Source organism: Camelus bactrianus, chromosome 15 (assembly GCF_048773025.1).
Source record: "Camelus bactrianus isolate YW-2024 breed Bactrian camel chromosome 15, ASM4877302v1, whole genome shotgun sequence".
NCBI lineage: Eukaryota > Metazoa > Chordata > Mammalia > Artiodactyla > Camelidae > Camelus > Camelus bactrianus.
The window spans coordinates 53545079-53568990 of record NC_133553.1 but is presented as its reverse complement, the minus strand read 5'-3'; the positions used below and the strand labels follow the sequence as shown (position 1 = coordinate 53568990).

The window sequence follows — 23912 nt, the reverse complement described above, 5'->3', positions numbered from 1 at the left end:
AATCAATCATTCTATGACTAAATCCATCTGGAACAAATTTGAAGAAGTGGCCATGTAGGTTTCTTTTGAAAAAAAAAAAAATTAAACTGAAACCAGAGTTGATCTTTTCAAAGGTTCAGAAGAAAAAATACATATATAACTCAGCAATGACTTTTCCCCCAGAACTCGTGCATGCTCTTTTGGTAAGATTGGTCCTGTCCTGGACCCATTTTGCAGTTCATTTAATCTTTCAGAAAAGCTGTCCTCAAATGCTTCGGGAGAGAGTTCATTTCCCAGAGAATGAGGTCATGATCCCCACTTGTATAGAAGGAAAGGGGGACTTTGTATGGCCAGGTTGTCATCATAACTTCATGCTGATCTTAAATTCCTAAACACACAGGGCTCAACAGAGTGATTATGGAACCAAAAGAGCCCGTTTCTGGCCGTTCTAGCTGGACCCATGATTTTTTTGCCCTGTAGACATTAAAGGATAATTTAAATATCAAGAGCTTTGGCTTTTAAGAACTCCACCTTTCTTTTCCTCAATAGACCCCTAATTGTTATTGTAAATTTAAGGACATATTTTTCCACTTATACCCTGAAATCTGCACCTTTTATACATTCATTTGTTCAATTTTTGGTCACTTATTCATCAATTTATGCAGCAGTGCATTCAGTTAATACGTGTTCACACTGTACTGGATGCCTAGCCACATCACCTTTCTTGCAAGGACCCTTCAGTCTATCTGAAGAGGTAAGATATGGTCATATTTTTTAAAATTAAAGGATACACAGATAGAACAGGTTGGTGGTTGCCAGAGGTGGGCAGTGGGTAAAATAGGTGAAGGGAATTAAAACGTACAAACTTTCAGTTATAAAATAATGTCACGAGGATGTAACGTACAGCATGGGAACTACAGTTAATAATACTGTAATGTGTATTTGAAAGTTGCTATAAAAGAGTAGATCTTAAAAGTTCTCATCACAAGAAAAAAAAATTCTGTAATGATGTATGGTGATGCACATTAACTAGATTTATTGTGGTGGTCATTTCACAGTATCTGCAAATATCAGATTGTTATGTTATACACCCGAAATTAATATAATGCATGTCAATTATACGTCAATAAAAAGAAAAGAAAAGAAAATTAACCATTACAAGTAATTCAGCTCAACAATTCAAGTCAACAAAGCCCAAGGTGAGGGCCTCGGTCCCTGTGTAGTCAATGGTAAATGGTGATTACCAAGAAGTACTGGAGGGGTCCAGAGGAGGGATTGGTTGCTGCACCCAAGGGTGAGTTAGGGCTTTATGGAGAGAGCAGATGTGATCTGCATCATGAAGGATGAGCTAGGTGTTAATAATCCTGAGAAGAGAAAGGGCAAGCTTTGCTGGGTGGATGCCCCATATACAGAATAATGGTGACAGTATTGTATTACAGTTTGGGGTGAGGGAAAGAGGGGCTACTATAGGGGAAGCAGGAAACAAGATAGGAAAAGTCATTGGAGGACATTTATGTAGAACCCTGTATTCTTGACTAAGCCATTTAAATTTTACACTGTCATAACTAGTGAAAGAGTTTAATAAGGAGTGACATAATAAAAACGCTACCTACAGATAGTTGTAGGATGAGGAGGAAAAATAAGTACACACATACAGTTAAATGTGTTAAATCACCCTAATAGGACTGGGGTAGGGAGTCAGGGCAGAGAGGGCATATGTCAGTCTGATGTACTGAAAAATGAGTGAGCTTCTCAAGAAAGAATTGCATTAACTTTCAAGTACTGCACATATAGTAACAATGCTAATAAGAGGTATAAAAAGAGAGTTTTATGCATAAGGACTATTTTTAGACTCATAATAATAACTTAATAATTTGTTTAAAATGATTTCTAACAGACATATTCATTATTTTTGCATGCAAGTGCTTCTCCTGAGTCAATGATGATTCTAAACAAGTTCCACTCCAAGTAGGGTAAACAGTTTATAATATTGTTTATCAATACATTTATTCATAGGTATTATAAAAGTAAATATCAAATTTGTAAATCTGTAACATTTTGGTATAATTTCAGCTCCTGCAACCCTATGAAATAACCAATTAGGAGCAAAGTAAGCCCTTAAATGATCTTCTGAACAATGAGCCTTTCTGCTTCCACATCCATTAAACTGTACAATGTTCATTAGTCATAATGTATGGCTGAAGGAATATGGAGCAAATCTCTAACCATAAACTATATCTAAACATAGACCTTTAACAGCAGTTTCTTTTATTTTAACATGTTTAAGGCTGTGACATTGCAAAATGCAATGAATACAACCTAAGGAGAGTCATGCCCTAGTTATAACAAGGGTTTTGCAATTATAGAAAATTATGGCAAGAGGCAATTATCCATAAGCCCACTCTCCCCAGTGAGTCTCCTACCTTTCATTTTGCAAATAAGCATGAACTAAGGGAGTAATCTGGTTTTAAAGAGAGGAGAGCAACATGTTCTCCTGATATGTCTAGAGGAAATGCATTTCCATCTAAAATTTATCTTTGTTTAAAAATAAGAATTTAAATGGAATACAAAAAGGTGAACAGCAGCTTTGGAGCGGGGATGAGGCTAGATTGCTAAGCTAATAAAGTAAAAATTTAAGAACATAAGAATATATAGTTTAGCCTATGGAATAATCAAAAGGAATTTTAACTGGATTTAGAGCTTACTAAGTCTTGATACTGTTTAGTTTGGGGTAGGGGTTGTTTTGTTTTTGTTTTTGTTTTTGTTTTTGTTTTTGTTTTTGTTTTTTGAAGACCTACCCACAGCTAGAATTTTGCAAAAGGCAAAGTACCTGGTTTGTCCATTTATTGATCTATTTAAGTGTCCATTCTGGAAAACTTCATAAACAATAGTCATGTCTATACTTTTCTTCTCAAGAATGGGGTCTGCTGGAGATGATCTTAGTTGTCTAGATCTGCTTTTTAATTTTATATTGGATTTGGGAATAATAAGATGGGGGGAAACTATTTTAGTATTTGCCTTGTTACTTACAGTTTGGGAGATGGCATAAGACCACAGAGGAATCCTGTAGCTGGATCCTTAAATGTAATTTCAAAGTGTGAGATTATTCAATAAGCCTGAGTTGAGTAACTACTGTGAGAAAAGCGCAGTAAGTGCCGAGAATACAAGGATAAAAACTTATGGTGCCTGCCCTCAAAGAGTTCACAGTCTGAGTAAGCAGATAGTAAAAGAAATGTGGCATTCTGAGTCCCATTTCAGAGACTTCCAGGCCTCAGTCTTAGGAATTTGTGGGAATTAGCCTTTAATGAACTGAGGAGAGGAAAGGAGGGAAAGAGAAAGAATGTTCCATGCAGGGGAACAGCATTTGCTAAAGTCATTAAGTAAAAGGCAGAAGAAAAACAAGTGTTCTGTATAATTCAGAGAGGAGTATGTGATAGAAGTTAAGGTCAAATCATGAAGGGCCTTGAATGTCATGTTAAAAAGTTTGGATTTCATCCTGAAGACTGTGGGAAGTGACATAATCAGTGTTGCTTACAAAGGAGGTAAACACATCATTTGTTTTTAAAACTTATTTCTGAATTCTGAATTTGTTAACCCAGTAAGATAATTTTATTGTAGTTTAAATAGGATTGGTTGTATTCTTCATTTATACCAGTGCTACAAAGGCAAATTAAGTATGAATTTCATTATAAAAATAAGTTATATTTGTAAGTTTAAATCTTTATCAAATATAACCCAGTGGGGAAGTATCTTAGCTCAAGGAAAAGCTTAAAAAGTCAAATCTAGCTTTAAAATTCCACTCAGCATTTAGTCATTGTTCCAGGCCATTATGATTTTTATCCACACAGAATACAACTATAAACTCTTAAAGGATTTTTTACTGCCTGAGGTTTGTTCCATCCTAAAATTTGTACTAAAACTTACTGGAAAACTAGTTCGAAAATGAAATTGTAACAGCCTTTGCAGAAGCCACAACAGGTTCTACACATTCACCTTATTTGGCATAGCATCCCCTAGCCTTGTTTAAAAAAATTGTTGTAGTGACAGTGTAATTGTATAAATACTATGCAAGCATTGAATGTTATTTACCTTAAGTATTGCCACTTTGTAATATAATAGTTCGAGAATTTACACATCAAATCTAATGGAGAGCTCAATTGGCACCTTCAGCAATTAAAGCTATAAAATTACACAGGCCAATGATGTGTGTCTAGGGTTATTCAGCTGCTAGTTTCCTAATGGAGAATACTAGAATTCAGTAGTCAGAAAAAGACTCGTTTAGTACCCTGAGCCATATCAAATGCCAGAGGTACCCCTTCATACTCAATCATTAGTGTGAGTCTAGTTAAGGAGAAGGACAGGGGGCAGCTGTCCAAGATCTCTCCAAGGCAGTGAATTTTCTAGAAATAGCAAGTTTGCTGCTATTCCTCTTTCTTAACAAGGATAATTTGTGGATACAGCTGTCCCAGAGGTCAGTTGGACAAGCTGCTTGCTATAGTGATCTTACAGTGGATCTTACAGTGGAAAGAAACCTGGGAAAAGAAGCTTAAAAAGGGTGGGCATGAGCTGGACCTTGAAAAGGAATCTATCCTGTTAAGGTAGAGGTGGTGGAGAGAGGCTCACAGGCAAAGGCAGACAAGTGGCAACATGTGTTTGCAGGTATTGGAGTTGTAGGGGCCTGGACAGCAGCCCACCTCACTAACGAGATGAAAATGGCAAGGGCAGCTGAGCTCCCGAGGGGTGTACTGGAGAGCCACAACCCTGAGCCGGGGAAACAGCACTCTCAAACCATTGCTGAAGCAGCAGTGCCCAAGGCCTGCAGACCAGTAGGAGATGGTCCTCACACTACCTTGGATGTGGCAGAGTCTGAGTTCTCAAGTTAAAAGAATGGTCTGTGTGATTGAGGTGAAATTGAGAAAGGGCAAATGCAAAATCAAATACTAAAATAGGAAAAAGTCAGAGATGCAGGAGGGGAAAAGGTGGGAAAAGCAGACAACAAAGAAGGAAGTGAGCCTTGTCACCTGCTTTTTTGTCACCCTGCGACCATGAGTTAAGTGTTTTCCCTCAAGCTTTAAATTCTGTCATTTTTCCTATTAATTTTTTCTGTTATACCCTTAATATGGGAACAACATTCTATCATATACACATATATAATTTACCTATGACTATAATGAAAGCATTTGGAGGTCATTTGATGTTCAAAGAAGCCAAAATTAATTTTTCAAAGAATATTTTTCTAATATGCCATGGTTTTTTACTATATTACTAGCATAGCATTTAACAAACAAAAATTGGCTCCAAATAAAATTCTCCTGTGTGATATGATTGAATGGATGCTTCACTGACTACAAATAATATAGATCAACATTATGTTTTGTAGAGACCCCTCAGACCTGCTCATTTGATAAGTCAGGCATTCTATGTTCTCATTTTAGAGTCTAATGCTGAGCCTTGTCCTTATAATAAACACCGAGAAATACTTGTCCTGACTTTACATGCAGTTTTTCTCATTGGAAAATATTCCCCATCTGTTCTCCAGTTCTGATTTATAATTTCATTACTACCTTGAAAGATGATGACCTTAATGTCCCTTGACACAATCAATATAATAAATAAAAATTGCTGCTGAAATTTACATTTTCACAGCTTTTTGTGTGATCTTGCTCACACAAAATTCTCTCTCAGAGTTACATATAGGTTCTGATTAGAGCTCTAGTTAAAGCTCTGTTTGCTAAGTAGTCTTCATAAACATTAACACTTCATTTCTGTGGATGGGTCCACCAACTGTCCTTTCAAATCACAAAATATTATGAAATGCAGATGCTAGGTTATTTTTGTTTTGCCAGATCACTTTTGTTTGAATGTTTGCAATTTCACTAATGAGAAATAACTTTTAGGAAAGAAAGGCTGATTTTGCCTGTTCTTGCATCCATTCCTCTGGAATATGCCAAAGGAAGGGAAATCATTCAATGCTATTGTTGTTCCTCCTGATTGGATTTCAGTCATATGACCACATTCAAAACATGACATTGAGCAAGGAAACAAAGACAGGATGTGTAATTATATGCAAGTACATAGAAAATTATATTAAAATCACAGACTTTCTGCAGTTTTCTTGCTTCCATCTGTCTATAACAGAAGTACTGACCTGATATACAACGTATAGCAACTTCACAGTGTTAAACACGATTTATCGAGCCTTTAGTGTGCCTAAGGTGCCATTAGGGACATGTATTATTTCAGTTAGTCCTCACAAGAACATTTTGAAATGGGTATTATCCCTACTTGACAGATGTGGCAGTGAGACTTGGAAAGGTTAAAATAACTTTCTCCAGACACATACTGAAAACATGGTGTTGGTTGGATTTGAATTGAGACTTATCTGACTCTAAAACCCGTGATCTTACCCACTCTTCTGTCTCAATCATATTTCATATCTTTCTGTCAGTGAGTTGCATAAGGAAAAAATTTATTCTGTGGTTCTCAGACTTTCTAAAAAGATCAAGTCATCCCATAAACTCTAATTCTTGGTATAATAAATTCTTTGTATAATAAGGCTAGAAAAAAGCTAACCCAGCAACTAAAGAAAGAAACAATCGCAAATAAAATAATTTAGAACTTAAAAATACTATGTGAGAAAATAGTATGGTGATTCTCATTCTGAAAGCCACAGAAAGAGATCTGTAGTTGAAGATTACTGACAGGGGACCTCCTTACACCTATCTGGCAGCCTCACTGGCAGTCATTCCCATTAACCACGTGTGTGCCTGAAGCCAAAGGTTTTTATTTAAAGGTTTCCATAAACAAATTATTACATTTCTAGGGAGAAATAACTCTAGGCTAATTTTAAAATTAACAATATGAACTGCTCAATGTTTCCAGTTTCTTCTAAAATGAAAACTTGGAATATGATAGACTCCACGGATGTGATCCATGCAGTAATCATTTCAAGTATATATAACAGATCTAAGAACATAGACCTTTTTTTCATCTATGTTTATTCATGCCAAGAAATTCTCCTGAAGACTGACTTAGTTTGGCATCTACGTTTTAACACATCAACTACATACTGGCACAGGTCCATCTCCCTTTGTACTTTACAGACAGAAACCAAGTATGCGGCATGTTTCCCTGCAAGATTTTTTTTCAGAGTTTATGCTGCCAAACAAGCATTAAGCTCCTCTAAATTCCAGGCAAGTATGTAACTTTACAGGTACACAGTAGTGCACGAAAATATTGAAGAGAACTTTCTATTCATCCCACTCTGCTAACAGAGCCATTTAATCCTGTCCAGAAATGTGACCATGTTAAACCCTCCTTTGATTCTACGGATTAGGAGGGAGAGGTTACTGCTGAAAAATAAGAAAGAAGGGAAGAAGAAAAGATCATGGCCCCCAAGAAGCAAGAACATGTTATTCAGGTTTCCCAGGGCCCAGCATTTTATGCTGGAGAGGGTAGAAGAGAGAAGAGCTGGAAAGTGAATCCTTTTTACAACAGTGTTCAGGAATTCAGCAAAGTGAGCTTTAATTTCAGACTTTTAAAACTGAAAGAGATCTCAGAGTGTGTGTGTGTGTGTGTGTGTGTGTGTGTGTATTTTTCACTTCTAATGGAAATGAAAGTAAAATGCCCCAAATTCATTTAAAAGTCCAAAGACTATTTTACATGCTAGCTTGATAAGTCTTTAACATCAAAACACTCACCAGGTCATAGTTTTATGAAGCAGTATTTTCTTTTTTCCCTTATTGCCTTTAGGTACTCCTTGAACTAATAATACTCAGGAGTTATTTGAATGCTATTGCTTCACATCACTAAAAGTGTTTTTTAACACAGAGGGGGGAAACCCCACAGACTACATTGTGTCAAACACAATTTATCAGCAAATTAAATTCAAGTATGCATGATAATTCATGAATAACTTGAGGGAAATGGTAACTATGGGATCAATTTGGGACAAAACCAAAAAGTCAGATCTCACCTGGTTTAGTGAAAGATTTGGAAACAAGCTGATAGTTGCTCACATTTAATATTTTGAACATTGAATAGTTTTATGCCATAATATGATGAAGCCTGCAGAGTCTTCCTTCCTGAAAAATCCTTAAATACAGAACAAGGAATTAATAAGTCTAGCATTTCCTAACTACTTCCTTGCTCAAAGAAGAGAGAGAGAGAATAAATAACCACTTAAGATGAGAACTTTCCTTGCTCTACTTTGTCATACAGCAAGTTTTTCAGATGTTAGAGGAAAAATTATAAAGCATAAAGTAAACATCACAATATATATGGTGCATATACAAAGATATATTTATGTGTACCATATGTCAAAGAGAGAAAGTATAGATATTTAATCTTGTTGAAGCCTTACAACTTTCTATATTGGGGTAGATGTAGCATCTATTTTTCAATATTTTTTAATCAACATTTTCAAACTTAAAGTTGAATATATCTATAATGAACATTGGACACCCACCATCCAGATTCAAAACCTGTTAATATTCTGCCATATTTGCATGGGGTATCTTAACACATCTTTAAACTCCATTTTAAACACCAGTCCCTACCCACTAGTGGGATTCACATTGCACCATTTGCATATTTCCAGAGATAGAAACCTTATTATTTCTTAATACATTAAAATGTCCAATGACCACATTTTTTTTTCTTTCACTGGACCAAAATCTGCTTTTCTTGGCTTTCTACCCATTTATTCTAGCCCTGCCCTTTGGAAAGACAAGATCTTTTCCTTCTTCTCTAAGCACCCATTCAAAATCCTCAAGTCTACTCTCACACCACATTAACTCAGATACAAATCTCATCTGTATTTTCTTGTAAATTGAGTACAGTGGGGGGAAAGGATAAGGATAATGTAAAGAGAGGAGGGGCAATAGGCCTTCTTAAGGGCTGTCATTTTTTCCCCATAGGTTTTGATACATAACATTTTCATTTTCATTCAGTTTGAAATAGTCTAAAATTTCAATTTTGTTATCTTCTTTAAACTGTGAGTTGTTTTGAAGTATATGTCTTCTTTTCCAAAGGAAGGGGATCTTTCTAGTTTTGTTTTCATTGTTGCTGTTTCTATCTTATTTGCATTGTAGTTACAGTATAAAATCTGTATATTGCAATTTTTGAAACTTATTTACATTTGTCTTAAGACCAGCATATAGTCATTTTCTTTTAATGTATCCTCAGTACTTGGAAGATCATATATTCTGTACAGTGTTCTAAATATGTCAGTTAGTTCAAAGTTTTTAATCATGTTATTCATATTTTCTATTCATTTCTGAAAATGTACATTTATTCTTTTAATTATTGGGAGAGGTATGTTATACTCTTTTACTGTGTTTATTCATTTTACCCTTGAGTTTTACCCATTTTTGCTTTATCTGTATTGAGGCTATGTGATTAAATGCAGTTAAATTTAGAATTTCTACATTTTCCTGGTGAACTAAACTTTTATCATTACACAGTATTACTTTTTATTCTTTGTAATCTTTTTTTCCTTAAAGTCAACTTTGACTGATATTAATATTGCAAAGCCAACTTTCTTTTGGTTAGTGTTTGCATAGTATATTTTCTTTAATCTATCTATGTCCTTATGTTTAAATTATTTCTCTTGAAACAGCATATTTGGGTGTTGTTTCTGTAATAAACCTGAAAATAAGAGCATTTAATTCACTTACTTTTAATGTAACTATTGATATGTTTAAGTTTAAACTACCATTTTACTATTTGCCTTTTTTTGTTCTGTACATTTCTTGCTTTCTGTCTAAAATGATGGACTATTTTGTATTATTCCATTCTCCCCTGAATCAGACTTGTAGTTTTATACTAGTCCTCTAATGTTTTCCCTAGGGAATACTTTAATTTATCCTTGACTTTTCAAAGTCTAAAATAAATTAGTAGTTTTACCTCTTCTCAGATTATACAAGGACCTTAAAATACTTAAATTCCATTTACCTTACTGCCAACCTATGTGCTATTATTTTCATGTGTTATAATTCTAAATATTTAATAAATCACAAAAGACCTTACTATTGCTGTTTTATAAAGTAAGTATTCATTAAGATTTACCCATATTTATGCTTTCATTGCTTTTCATTGTGTTGGAATTTTGAATTAAAAATAGAAAAGAAAAAGGAATTTAGTATGAATTTGGTGAGTCACACCCCTCATACCTCTCCATTTGGAATTCAGAAAAATATAAGGATCCTGAGGCATATGGGGAAACATTGCACAGAAACATCATAAATATGATTTAATGAAATGGACAGGAAAATACACATAAGAACGTAATATGCTGTGAAGGCAAGAGGCACAAAGACACACTTTATTTTAAAAGTCTTAGGCAGTTAATAATTTGGAGAAGTATTGCCAAGTTGCACTCAGCAAATTTAGTAGTATGCCTCAGTTTAGTGGGCACAAAGGCTGTTTATTGTTGAATGAACAAATATAATGTAATCAGTCTCATACAATTAGGAGGTCACCAAGCCATGCTTGTTATAATTGGCATTACCATAGCCAGGGGCTTATGTGACCTCAAGTGATGACTGGCCTGAAGGGTAAGCCAGGAATATGTATCCTCTGGTCTACAGAGACTCACTAATCTAGCTGTAAGGCCTCAGGAGGTGTAAGGAGGTGTGCCAGGAATCAAATCACAGTGCTCAGGGAGGGCATGGTGGACTCAGTTGAATGTACTCAGTCTCCATTCAGTTCATCACTCTTCAGGGGTTTGAATCTGGAGCTGAGGATAACAGGAGGGTGGGAGGGGGCAAGGTGAAGAAGTAGGGCACTAGGAATGCATAACTAAAATGTCAGTGAAAAGGCATCCCCTAAGATGGGCATAATTCCTCTGGATGCCAGGTTGAAGTAAGTCCCCAGCTTGTCTTGGATGGGCTTGAACTTTCATGTAGAGTCTTTAGTTACTGGTACTGAGCTACCCTAGACCAAAGACTGATGGTGCTGCTTGTTTCAAATACGGTTTTACCTCCACAGAGTTTAGACTGATGATTGGTTGTAATACGCCAAATACCAGGGTCATCTTTTCCCAGACATTTTTTAATGGCTAATTAAGTTTAAGAAGAAACTTATTCATTGGTATGCCAGAGAACACCCCTGACAACAATCATTTATCAGTAGAAAATGTTTTTTCCTTAAGATTCTAAAAGGAATAAGCTTCACTTTGCCGGTGTGTAAAAAGAGCTAAAGAATGAGAATTAAGGTCTTTGTTTCCTTGCTTGTTCTCTTGTTTTAGCCTATTACCAGTTGGTTGGTTTGGTTTGTGTGTAGTACAGGTGAGTTACAAGTTGATCATTCATGTTCACCAGTTGGTTTTCTCCCTCCCCCACATTTATGAATATTAGATATGAGTTCATGAGGTTAGGTAGACATGAACAACTGTATGTCTAACCTCATCCAATTATCTTGCAAATGAACACCACTAGCCACAAGGCAGACTAGATGGGGGGGGGGGTCGATTTGCAGTGCAAATCTATCATCACTGCTGGTAAAGCAATTCCAAGCACATGTAACATGATTTTTCCATATGGGAGCAACATATTTCAAGGTTCTGTTAGAACCCAGTGCAATGCCAAAGGCTTCCAGGACACTTGATTCACCACTCTCTAAAACAAAGAAATGAACTATCAGGGAGGCTGACATTTGTTGATTTTGGTGATACTTTTGTTTATCATTTAAAGCACACCAAATTTTTAACAATCTGTTTTGCCAGAACAGATAAGAATCTAGAACTATAAATCTACTGCTGGCCATCGATGAAGACAGTCCTCTTTTTTACTTAATATCAGTATTTATTTTCTCCACTAGAACTGCTTAGCTTGGGTGAATTCTAGCTGATAATTTCAGAGGGGTGAAAAGCTAACTAGAACTGGGCATTTGGCCCAGATAAATCTGATTCCAGTACTATGAAAGAAGCAGCAAGGGAAATAGAAAGTCTTTGACAAAAATTGTTGATAATTGGCTAAGGACTGGGGAGGAAAACAGAAGACTTGGAGAGCTATTAATGTTATTCTAATGTAGAAGAAAGACACAAGGGAGGAATCAACACTATACAGATTAACAACTCTCTTTAATTCTAAGAAAAATTATATATTTATATAATATACATGTAAGAAAATTTTATGTATATATGAAATTTACATGTATACAAGAAATTTATATATATGTTGACTACAATAAAACTTCTGTTATCCAGAACTCTTAGCAAATAAGCCTTTCTGGAGACCTAAATTGCAGAGGCAAAATGGAAATCTAAAGTTTGAATTTTTGCTCTATGTGAACTTGGGCAGGTCACACATCAATCTACATTTTGGTGGCATCCTCCTGCCTCATCCAAAAATTGTAGGTAATGTGACCACTTATCCCACAGGGCTGTTATTAGGATTGAAACAGAGGCTTGTAAATCTGATTTCCTAGTCAAATAATAGACGTTTAAATACTGCTAAACATTTACCTATTTTTATACCAGTTAATTTTAGAATTTTAACAAATTTGTATATGAAGTTATATAAAATATTACATACCTTATCCTTAATCATATTTCAATCAACATAATGTCTTGATTACTCAGGTTATCATTGTTAATAGCCATTAATGGGTGAGGCAGCAGTAAAACAGCAATGCCTCAGCACTTGTTGAAATTGTTCCTACCTTCTAGGATTATGTAGAAAAATAAGGTGAATATCCAAATAACTATAAGATCTTCACCAATGAGTATTCAAAAAGTTTCATAGATAAAGTAGAAAGAGTACTTTGCTGGGAACTAATTTACTGTCCTGTTACTAGAAAAGATTAGGACTGATCAGTCTGAGCAGAAGAGTGTCTATCTCAGTCGCTAAGAAGGTGAAGAAAGGAAGGAAGGAAAGAAGGAAGGGAAGGAAGGAAGGAAGGAAGAGAAGCAGCCAGGAGTAAAGTAACACCCCCTTATGGGAAACATGAATCTTGGCTTTTGTTTCTACTTTACTCCATTTATGAAACTAAATTAACATGGTTCGGGAAGATATAATAAGGTTTTAGATCCACACAGATCAAGAAATAGCAGCAACCTGAATTTAACCACTATCTTTTCTTCAACTATCAAATAGTATTTACAAGGCATGCACAGTGTTCCACTCAGAACTGGTAAAGATATGGTTATTTTACTCTAAGGGTTTACAGCCTGGAAACAAAAAGATATATTTTGAAATTTCTGAACTTTTAAAAAAAATCTGTGGCATTATCATTAAGGATAGACGGTCTATTATACAGATGGAGAAACAGAGAAAAAAAGAATTGATGCCAGGGCCCTAGATCACAGAGGTAGTAACAGAATAAAAATAATTTCAGTCCCCTTCCTCTTATTTCAGTGCATTCTCATCAAATACACCATTTGGTCAATGGTGTCTTATTCTAAAGTAGTTCTGAATTATTCCCTAAATATAAAACGGCACAAATTAGAAAAGTTTAAGCAGTCATCCAAAGCATTTAAGGTACATAAAATCTTTGCCCATGAAAACACTGAAGTGACTCCATGTCGTGGTAAGTTATCAAATTATGGAAAGAACACTGCAGAGATTAAAATGTTGCATAAGAGAGAGAAAGCAGCATGAGTCAGGGGTTTGGGAAATATGAGTCAGACTAAAGGGAAGGAGCCAAAAACATAGAGAATGAGGGCCTAAGCAGGGACTTAATGGACACCAAAGAGATGTGGACACAGTTGCCTCCGATCGCTTTGAGAGAAAACCAAATATGCAGTTCCATAGATTGACAGTCTATGATAAAGTGTGATAGAGAGGCTAGGAGTAAGAACGGAGTAAAGATCAGCTGCATTATGTAAAGCAATCATGGTGCCAAAGTCAGCAAGAGAGAGAGACCTACAATAGTATAAATCACTAGAAGGGAGAGTGTGGGCACATTTTTGAAAAATGAGGGAATCACCAAATATTGCCATTAGCTATTCTTATTGCATTAGGATGATGAAATGTGAGTTGATTTATGTGTTGTGATATTTTAGGAAGCACATTCTATTATTCTGTACTTTGATAATGTTTACATTAGGCTGTGTCTACATAGTTCAGAGCTGCTTCCTGTGGTGTTTAATCCAAACTCTAATTCATCTTTAAGGCCTTGAATTTTGCTCATGATTTGAGCTACCATTTTATGAGCACATTAACCAGACTCTGCACCAGACTCCTCATACACAGCACCTCCAGCTGTGATGACTCCAGCTGTCTGCCATTCTTCTCATGTAAACTGCTTTTCTCTTTGCTTTCTAACGTGATCTGCCTTCTGCTTAGAAATAGCCTCCTATTTCTGCCAATCCATGTCCCTTATCTTCTTCAAAATGCAGCTGAAAACTCACCTCCTCAGGCCAGCCCTCCATGACCACCCATCTCTGATGCTGCCTTCTTCTCCTAACTTCTGCACTTCTCCACTCCGTTGTTTTACAGCTATTTCCATTTGCCAACATCTTGCTGATTTTGCTGTGTTTCCTACATCTTGCCTGTTACTCTGCCTTGTAAATGTTTAGTTCCATGAGATAAAACACTGATCCTACTTTCTTTAAACTCTAGGTATCAGTTCTTAGCAAACAATCATGATTCATTCATCCATCTATTGAACAAATATGTTTTGAAAACCCACCATGTTCCATGCACTCTGCAAGGTACTAGGAACACAGGAAAAAGTAATACTTTAGATCCTGTCCTCAAAGAGCTTGGGTTCAGGGCCCAGGGAATGTGTTAACTGACTGTCTGCCTAAAAAACGTAGTGAGTTTAACTGTCAAGGATAACTTACAGATACTTTAAAAAACAGAACAAAAACTCCACTCCCCAGACTACTATTTCCTAGATTTATCAGGAAAATCATGGCTGACCTGAGTAGTTTCCCTTATGAATAAAGCATTGCTTTTACCAGTACAGGTATTGCCACTACAGAGGACTTTCATAAACATACGTGGGAGAGCCAGGGCTTCTGGTGCATCTGCATAGAGATGGATATTCTTGCTTTGAGTTTCTAACATAGTAGTATATTTCAGTGATTCTTATCACGTTGAACTTTCTGGTATTTAAGACAAATAGCAATGCATACAAGTAGAAAAGACAAGCATAAAAGAGTTTCACAATGTAAGCTGATTCTTAAATGACTTCATATAGATGTGCAAATAGAAAAATAACAGGATCTCAAAGTACAACTTTCAAAATAATAAAATCGTGTTATTTATATAAACCGATACATTGATGGTATATTTGAAGCTAGTTCAAAGAAATCCAGTCTATCTCCAACACTAGATAACCTGCTAAGAGCAAAGAGGATAAATATTCTAAACTTAAGTCAGAGAATCCATAAATGAAAATGTAGTCAGTTCATTTACTAGCAGATCCAGCTCAAAGTGTATGATAAAGCATGCACTCAACTCCTTTGGAATAATTTCTTGAAGGGGGTTTCATGCAACTGTGTTTTATTGAATTTCAGGGAGGTTTCCCATCTGAAAGCACTAAAACTAAAAGTGAGTCCAGGTAAGTAGAAAGTGTGTTAAAAATATCGCCAGTCAATTCTAGGTGAGATGAATCCTGTTGCAGTTTTGTTTTTGATAGAGAAAGGAGAATATAGTGGCAGTAAAGATAGTAGTATTTTATTTGGTTTTTTGTTTGTTTTTATTAAATTACTTTAACTCACCTAATATTTTTGTTAAGTAATTCTCAGAAGGTAAACAACCTGGTTCTTAAAAAAGGAATAGGTCCAGGGAGCACAACTTTTATGTTTAAAATCTATTTAATGATATATTAATTCCACTGCAATGTTAGCTTATTTATCAAAGAGGCTTAGAATTGAACGACATAAAAAGTAGGAAGGAAATCACATCAGGAATGTAATGGGGTGGAGGCCATTGGCAGAGGGATGTCTCAGAAAGAAAAGCCACAGTCGCTGGTGAGGCCTGCTTTAGAAAATGTAGCAGCCAGCCCGGGCCCTTGATCTTCTGCCAGCCTGTACTGAGGAAACTTGCCACATCTGAATCTCACACCGCTGTATCTTTCAGAGCTGTTATCACTGCAAATGTTGGCAAATGTTCTTGACATAAAACAATAGGAATTCTGCTGTCATTTCTGCATTAGCGAGTCATAAAGCTCTGAAGAAACCCCAGTAGAAATGTTTTCATCAAGTACATATGAGAAAATAATAAAAGACACAAAAAAAGCAGATAATTTCAAAGCAAGATTGCTGTATGTTTGCATAGTCCATAAAAAGGACAGTCATAATCACTGATTTGAAAATAATAAGAATAAAAAATTTCAAAACAAAAAATAAACAGTAACAAAAAAATTTGCTGAAACTTTAAAACCAGATTCTAAGAATTAGTTAAGTAGATGCTTTTATAGGTTATTATCCAATAAACAGCCATACATCCCTCGAGTATTCTTCATCACCCCTCCCTCTTTCTTTTGGAAAGAATTTCTCTTATCATTTCCACACCCATCTAACCAAAGCCGGTATTCGAGGACAACTCTCTTATAACCTGAACTTCCTACATTATTACACTGGGTAGTGTAAGCACAGCAATTATTTTTGGAAATAAAGAAAGATGAAAGGCAACACACCAAGGGCTAGTCTCTCAGCTTCTTAAAGGGAAGGTAGGATTTAAGGAATAAATTCTAATTACTGATGGCTCATTTTGGTACTGAATTTTGACCCACTCTTTCTTCCTAAGCAAAGTCTACCACAGTGATGATCCAAGCACCCCTAAGCCTGTTTCAGTTGTTAGGCAAAATTTGTCATCTAGGAATTATAAATTTTAGATATTTTTTAGTGAAGCTTAGAGTCTTCAGGTTGTTGGAGAATGCCAAAATTTTATACTTCTTTCACCTGCTATTTGACCTCATAATATGAGAGATTAGAATGAATGCAAAGGTGATGTAGGTAAGGCAAAATTAAATTTCACTTATAAATTATTGTAATATGAATGTACACACACATTTACAGCACAGTTTGATTTCAAAGAAATTTGTTATAACAGGTTTGTATTATGACTGAGCATTCTGTACTTTTCTAGAATGATATTCTACCTACTCCTTAAGGTACATTTAGTAAATTATTCCCAGAAGTGAAATGCTTTGGGAAAATACGTATTTTAAACTACACCAGTCTCTCTCTCCTAGAGGAATACGATCAAATTGAATCCTTTTTATTTTGAAATTTGCAATGAAACGTTTATACATTCACGTTAAAGTTTACAAAAAAACAAATCAAAAAACCCCCACCAACAAGGAATGTGTAATATTAAAGTTTGATTTATACCCAGTTATTGGGCAGATTTTTAGAGACTTGTCACTAGAAATTATTTCGAATGCAATATTTTGGGTGGAAAAGCAAGTATCATATAATTCACTTACACTTTAAAACACAGAAAACAATACTGGATATTCTAATGGGCACATACCTGTATAATAAAAAGTATAAAGAACATCTCAGGGAAGGATTCACACCTACCAGGATGGTAGTAGGTGAGTGAGTACAGGTATGAGAATGGAAGAAAGCTTTAGTTATATCTCAAATGTTCCATTTCTTAACAAAACAAAGTGAGGTGAGGCACACATGGCAAAATGTTAGCATTTGTTAAATCTAAGTGGTACACACTGGCATCTATGAAATTATTTCCAAACATTTGAAATAATTTATTATTTTAAATATTTACAATATAAAAGTATTACAGAGTAAGATTTTAAAATAGAGTGAAAACTTGGTTTCTTTAAGAAAAATATGATGGCAAAATGGAGGAAATATCAACATCTTCGTAACTGACTCAAACTCTTTCTGTGCTGCATGTCTTTAACAGACATAGATGAGTGCACCGCAGGGACGCACAACTGTAGAGCTGACCAAGTGTGCATCAATCTTCGCGGTTCCTTCACCTGTCAGTGCCCTCCTGGGTATCAGAAGCGAGGAGAGCAGTGTGTAGGTAAGTACAACAGTGCACTAAACCAAGTCCTGTCTGGAGCATCTTTAACTGTTTAAACCTCAAGCATTCAGAACAAAGCACTCATCTTTGTTTGGAGAATGATAGTGCTGATTCTTTCATTGACTACCGATCCATTTTCCACATTAACAAGAACTAACCTTAAAGGTAGAGCATATTCTGGATATCAAAGTGTTATTTAAATGTTAAACTAAGCAAAAGCAGAAGTTTGAGGTATGAATGAGATCACAAAAGCAACCTGGAAAATCATTTTAAATTAGTTATTTGGTGCCCTAGCACTAAGACACTGATGGTTTCATTCACTGGTTTTAGCATAGCATAGCTTAGAGGGAAAATGGTGAGGTTCAAATTAGCTCCACCCCTTACTCACTTTGAGATCTTGGGCAAATACTCTATTTCGCTTTTTCCTTTTGTGCTATGGAGATCATACCAGCCTCTGTCTTAGGAGCTCACGTGTAAGAGTACTTAGAACAGAACCGGGTCCTGGGTTGAATAGCTGTGTGCTATCATTAAGTAATGAGTTAACAGACTTGTACTAAACATTTTCTATGTTGCAAAGGGGTGCAGTGCTAGGAATTCAACACACGTGCCCTACTTGAGAGCTCTACTTGAGCTCCCTGAGGGCAGGGGCCAGACCTGGTTTGTGTCACTGCTGTCTCTCCAGTCCCTGAAGAGTGCCCGCCAAGAAGATGGGCTATGCATGTTTTTTGAATGACTGGAAGAACACGGTATGCGGAGGCTGACTGGCAAATAACAAGTAAACTAAAAGTGTTCTGGGCTTAAGCTGGAGGCCCAGCACCAGGATGAAACTCTATAATTGACTCCCTCTGTCCATTGATTTAAATACCACGTCTTACCATAATGTCAGTGAAAAGTCTTTATTTTCCTTTAGGAACAGAGAATATGGGGACAGGCAACCCAGCATCGATTTTCTCCTGAGAATGTGAGCTATTGTCAGGGTATCAATACTGAGCTCCTGGTGGACCCTGGACCTGTTCTGCCTGCCATGGTGCTGTGCCTAGGTGCTGGGGCTAGTGTCCAGCCTCTGAGGAAGGACCAAGGTTTATAGTGGCTGAAGCTGTGACTGAGGAGAAAATTGTGTGGAAAACTCCACAGGCACCAAAGTTTTGCCCACTTTAGTAGTCAGGAAAATAAACGACTGAGGGTATAAAAAGTATAGAAAAAGAACTAACCCAGCCTACTATAGGAAGAATCAAAGTGAATAGAACATATGGTTAGAGCCCTTTATGATGTGGTAGGAGGAGATGTTCTTAAATTCAGATCCAATATCGTGGCTTCCCTGCTATTCCCCTACCCACAGAACCAATACTACATTCCCCAACAGAGCATATAAGGTCTTCCTCAATCTAATCCTTGCCCAGCTCTGTTGTACCAATATCCCTCTCCTGTCAAAAAAAACCTACACTCCAGCTTTGTCCTACTAATTATATTTCCCCAGTACACCACAGTGTCACACTTCAGTGCCTCTACATAAGCTCTTTCAGTACCAGAAACAGGCATTCCTACAAACTCCTATTCAACTCTCAAATCCCAGGTCACTTTCTCTGGGAAGTCTTCCATGATCTACAGAAATATAATTTATCACTCCCTCCTCTATGCCAGTAATTCTCAATCTTTTCTATAAATTTCCAATCTGTTACAGATCAATACTTCTGTAAAGTACAGTTAAAATGTTGCAGTAACACCAAATTGCTATTCCTAAATACAGGCTCTCAATTTCTGTACTTATTCATTGCATACTGATCCAAATACTCTGTGGACCAGTAGTGGTCAGCAGGTCACCCCTTGAGTAGAATGGTGCTCCCTCTATCCCTTGTACACTTCTCTATTGTTGATCTTATCATTTCATGCAGTAATTTGTTTCCATTCAAGACAGGTGGAACATACATATGTCTTATCATCATTATAAACTTACATTGACAAACAACAATGCTAGCAAATAATAATGAATGTTTACTGGTTGAGAAGAGATGCATTGTTTATTCATCAGGTATTTATTGAGGGCTGACTTTGTGCCAGGTTCTAAGTGCTGGGCCATTGTGGTAAACAGACTTACAAGATCATGGCCTTCATAGAGCTATTAGAAAGTACCATTTATATAAATTAGCTATTGATATTGGCACTTGGCTATAATATTAGGTACTAGGAAGAACTGTGTTAAAATTGCTGTTAATTAGTATGAAGTTTCCATTCATTCAGCTAATATTTATTGAGCACCTACTAGGCCAGGCCCTGTGATAGGTCTCTTAATAAATCATACAGCAGTGAACAGACAAAAAATACTCTACTTCCACCTCAAAAGGATGAGACATGTCTTATTTGCCAAGCATTAGTGAGGGAGACACACAAGAAACAAAAAAATACATAACACAATGTTAAGGAGTGTCAATGGTTACAAAGAAATATAAAGCAGGATAATGGGATAGATGGGGCAGAAGAAAATATTTTATATGGATGGACAGAGATGGCCTCCCTGAGGTGACATTTGATCAGACACCTAATAAATTAGGAAGGAAGTCATGTGAATATCATTATTGTTTATTTCAAATTTCAAGTTAAATCAAATATATTTTGCAGCTTATTTTTAATAGCTCCCATTTATTTTCACCTGTTCTATGCAAGAAATTTTGCCTACATTATCTCATGTAATCCTCTCAACAATTCTACCACATTGTTGTATTATTACTAACAGAAGAGGAAGCTCTGAGAGGTTAAGACCAAGCTAGTAATGCCAGAACAAAGATTTAAACTCAGGTTACCTTGAGGTCACTTGAGCACACTGCCTCTCACACTTTTAGTTATTAAAATACCAGAAGAGTTCAGCATAAAGTTTTGTTTTCATTTTTTACCAGAAGATAGTGTTACTACATAGTATTATATTGATCTGCATAATTGTTATTTTAAATTACATATGCCATATTGGAGTTGTCACAAAGTGTAGAGTCATGAATTAATGAAATTTTATTATGCTTCTAAGATATTAATCCTACTCTGCAAGTTCTCAGTTGAGCATTTTATAGTTGGAAATATTTATACGAGAAGGACATGGGCTGGAACACTTCATCAAGTGTGTCAAGAGGTAACTTGTTTAGCATCCCATTCCTTCCACAGTGTTCTTTCATATGATTCTCACAAAAACTTCCTAAGATACACATAGCAAGCACTACTATACACGTTTTACAGAAGAAAAAAAACTAGATACCAAACATTAAAGTGACTTCACTAAGGTCACCAGCTGAGCAACAGCGCATACCTCCTTTTCTTAGTTTTATGCTACATACTCAATTCTTCCATAGTTCTTTTTTACTTCTGTCGTTATAAATAAGCTTTTAGATTCCCAACCTGACATTCTCATTTATATGTGAAATAATCTTAATTACTTTTCTCTCTTTAAAATCTCAACCCATCCAACTAGGTGTATGAATCCAGGTATATGAAGTCTTTGTTATTAACATCTGATTTAACTGCAGAATACAGACCAAAGTATATTTAAAGCACAGATACTCTACTTTAAAAAGAAAAGAAAAGAAAAAAAAATAATTACTTTTAAAATGAGGTCTCTAGATAGGTTTCCTAAATAATGCTCTGCTGAGAATTTGAGATTAAACAGCTTAATCATAGTCAATAATTTGGATAGTCAGTAAGTTGGTTCTCTTTGTATGTGTGCTTGATAACCTAGATATAGATGAATGCACCATCCCTCCATATTGCCACCAACGATGCGTGAACACGCCAGGATCATTTTACTGCCAGTGCAATCCTGGGTTTCAGTTGGCGGCAAACAACTATACCTGTGTAGGTAAGTCTTCTGGGAACAGTCATCCTGAGTGATTTCTGTTTTCCCAACCCACATTGTAGTATTTCTAATTTTCTATGTTCTTGAGTGAACTGGTTTCTATCAACTTCCCTGCATAAAGCTGAAAAGACAAAAACCAATCTGCTTCTTAAAACACATCAAGATGTGCATGGAAACATTTTAAGCCTAGGCTTTAATTCTCCTCTGTGAATGTATCAAAAAAATAAAAATAAAAAACTACAGATCAACTGATATACACACACCAATTAGTCAACAGTACACAATATAAATGCTGAAGGTACCACAGGGGTTACTGCAAGTTCAAATACATAAGCTTTCTGCTGAAAGTGCATCTGATTTTTACATGCTTCTTCTACCCTTTCAGAATGCAATGTCATGGCACACAGTTTTAAGACTGGCATGACATGGAAAGAATCTAGTGCAGGAAAAATGCCTTTTCACAATATTTTCAGTGCCTCAGAGCATTGCAAAACTCTGTATGGGTCTCAAAGGCTTATGTTATAATTGTAATGGAATTTAACAGAACCCATTTAAAAAGTGATAAATAGCACAGATAAATCTTCACTACAGCATGCTGAGAGACCGTATCAGTATGTGTCTTATATCAATTATTTATAGACTTGGCATTTTGCATCTGAACAACAATAAAAGAAAATAGATACTGGAATGTATATTTATTAGAATCATTAAATTCTTTTGGAAAGATTCATCAAACACAGAACTGTCATTCCCAGAAAAAAAAATATTCTAGTATTTCTAAAAGAAGTGTATGACAGATGTTTGAAGTTGTTCCAACAAATATGAAACCTGAGTGGATGTTCTCCAACGAGCTTCTGCAGCTCAAAGAATTCAGCTAGGGAATTACTCACTTATCATCAGATGACATAGGTACAAAAGAGCAAGGCTGTGTTTAAAGACACAGATACATAAATGCATATAATCTTGCCTTTCAGACATAAATGAATGTGATGCCAGCAATCAGTGTGCTCAGCAATGCTACAACATTCTTGGTTCATTCATCTGTCAGTGTAATCAAGGATACGAGCTAAGCAGTGACAGGCTCAACTGTGAAGGTAAACTGTTTTCCAAGTAACTTGTAGTAATAGTCCAATCCCTGTGATTGCTGTTGCTTTAGCTGAGTATGTTCCTGTTTATAGAAATAAAATTTTTTTGATGGAAATTCTGTTCTAAAATCCAGTTAATTTAGTTCAATTGTAACATTGGCTTTTTAGTATGTTATCAAGAAAAAGGAGAAGAAACACAATAACTGAAATATTAGATATAGGCTGGGTCTAGTAATTAGAAAGAGTGCTCAATGTCTTGCTTCTCAGCTGTGATGCAACAGCCAGCAGCACTGGCACCTCCTGGGAGCCTGTGAGAACTACAGAATCTCAGGCCCTAGTCCTGACCTACTGAATCAGATTCTGCACCTAATGAGAATTCCAAGTGACTGCCTTGCATATTTAAGTTCAAAAATAGCTGATGCGTGTCAGGAACATTAGAATAGAAAGCAAGAGACCTGGTCCCTAGTCATTCCTGCCACTGTGTACTTAAGGTGCCTTGGTTTCACTTTCTACATGAGCAAAAAGAGGACCATTTAACTGGAGGGATGACCTTGAGAGTCCATTGCACGTGCACACTCCACCATGTAATTCAAAAGGCGTAAGACATCCTGAAGGGTATGCCCTTAACACTTGATACTCCTGACTTCCTTGCAAACCCTCCCAGCTTTACTTGGGGCCAGAAAGATCATGTTCCACATAGAAAGGGCTCACATCATGCCACTGTGCTTAAAATGAAAAGGGACTGGCTCTGGACAGCTGCTTCTGGACTTCTGAGCAAACTATAGGGACAGTACCATTGAGAAATGCAAAGCATTCTTTCCCTGAAGGCCAGATGCTGCCAGGACATCACCTCTAGAAGCAAGCACAGGAATAGGACTTGGAGTTCAAAACTCAGATGAACTTGGAAGCAGAGCCACCCGATTTCTGAGAAGGCAAATATGAATCTGCATCATGGGTGGGTCTGCCAAGCCCAACATGAAGAGCATCAACCACGAGCCAATTCATTCAGTCTGCTCAGCTAGTATGGTTAGGTTCCAGGATTCACCAAACTGTCAGCAATATTTC

General features: G+C 36.3%; 2 protein-coding genes across 5 annotated transcripts in view; one reads left to right on the top strand and one right to left on the bottom strand.

The window, feature by feature from the left end:
• The window catches only part of CCDC85A (coiled-coil domain containing 85A), a 1028435-nt gene that overhangs the window by 842330 nt on the left and 162193 nt on the right, over positions 1 to 23912 (bottom strand). The window lies entirely within an intron of this gene.
• EFEMP1 (EGF containing fibulin extracellular matrix protein 1) overlaps positions 1 to 23912 on the top strand; it is a 59065-nt gene that overhangs the window by 24757 nt on the left and 10396 nt on the right. For both annotated transcript variants that reach the window (XM_045514367.2, XM_010951880.3), the window contains exons 5-7: positions 17805 to 17927; positions 21646 to 21765; positions 22737 to 22856. In XM_045514367.2, the coding sequence (XP_045370323.1) occupies positions 17805 to 17927; positions 21646 to 21765; positions 22737 to 22856 (363 nt within the window). The remainder of the gene's footprint in view (positions 1 to 17804; positions 17928 to 21645; positions 21766 to 22736; positions 22857 to 23912) is intronic.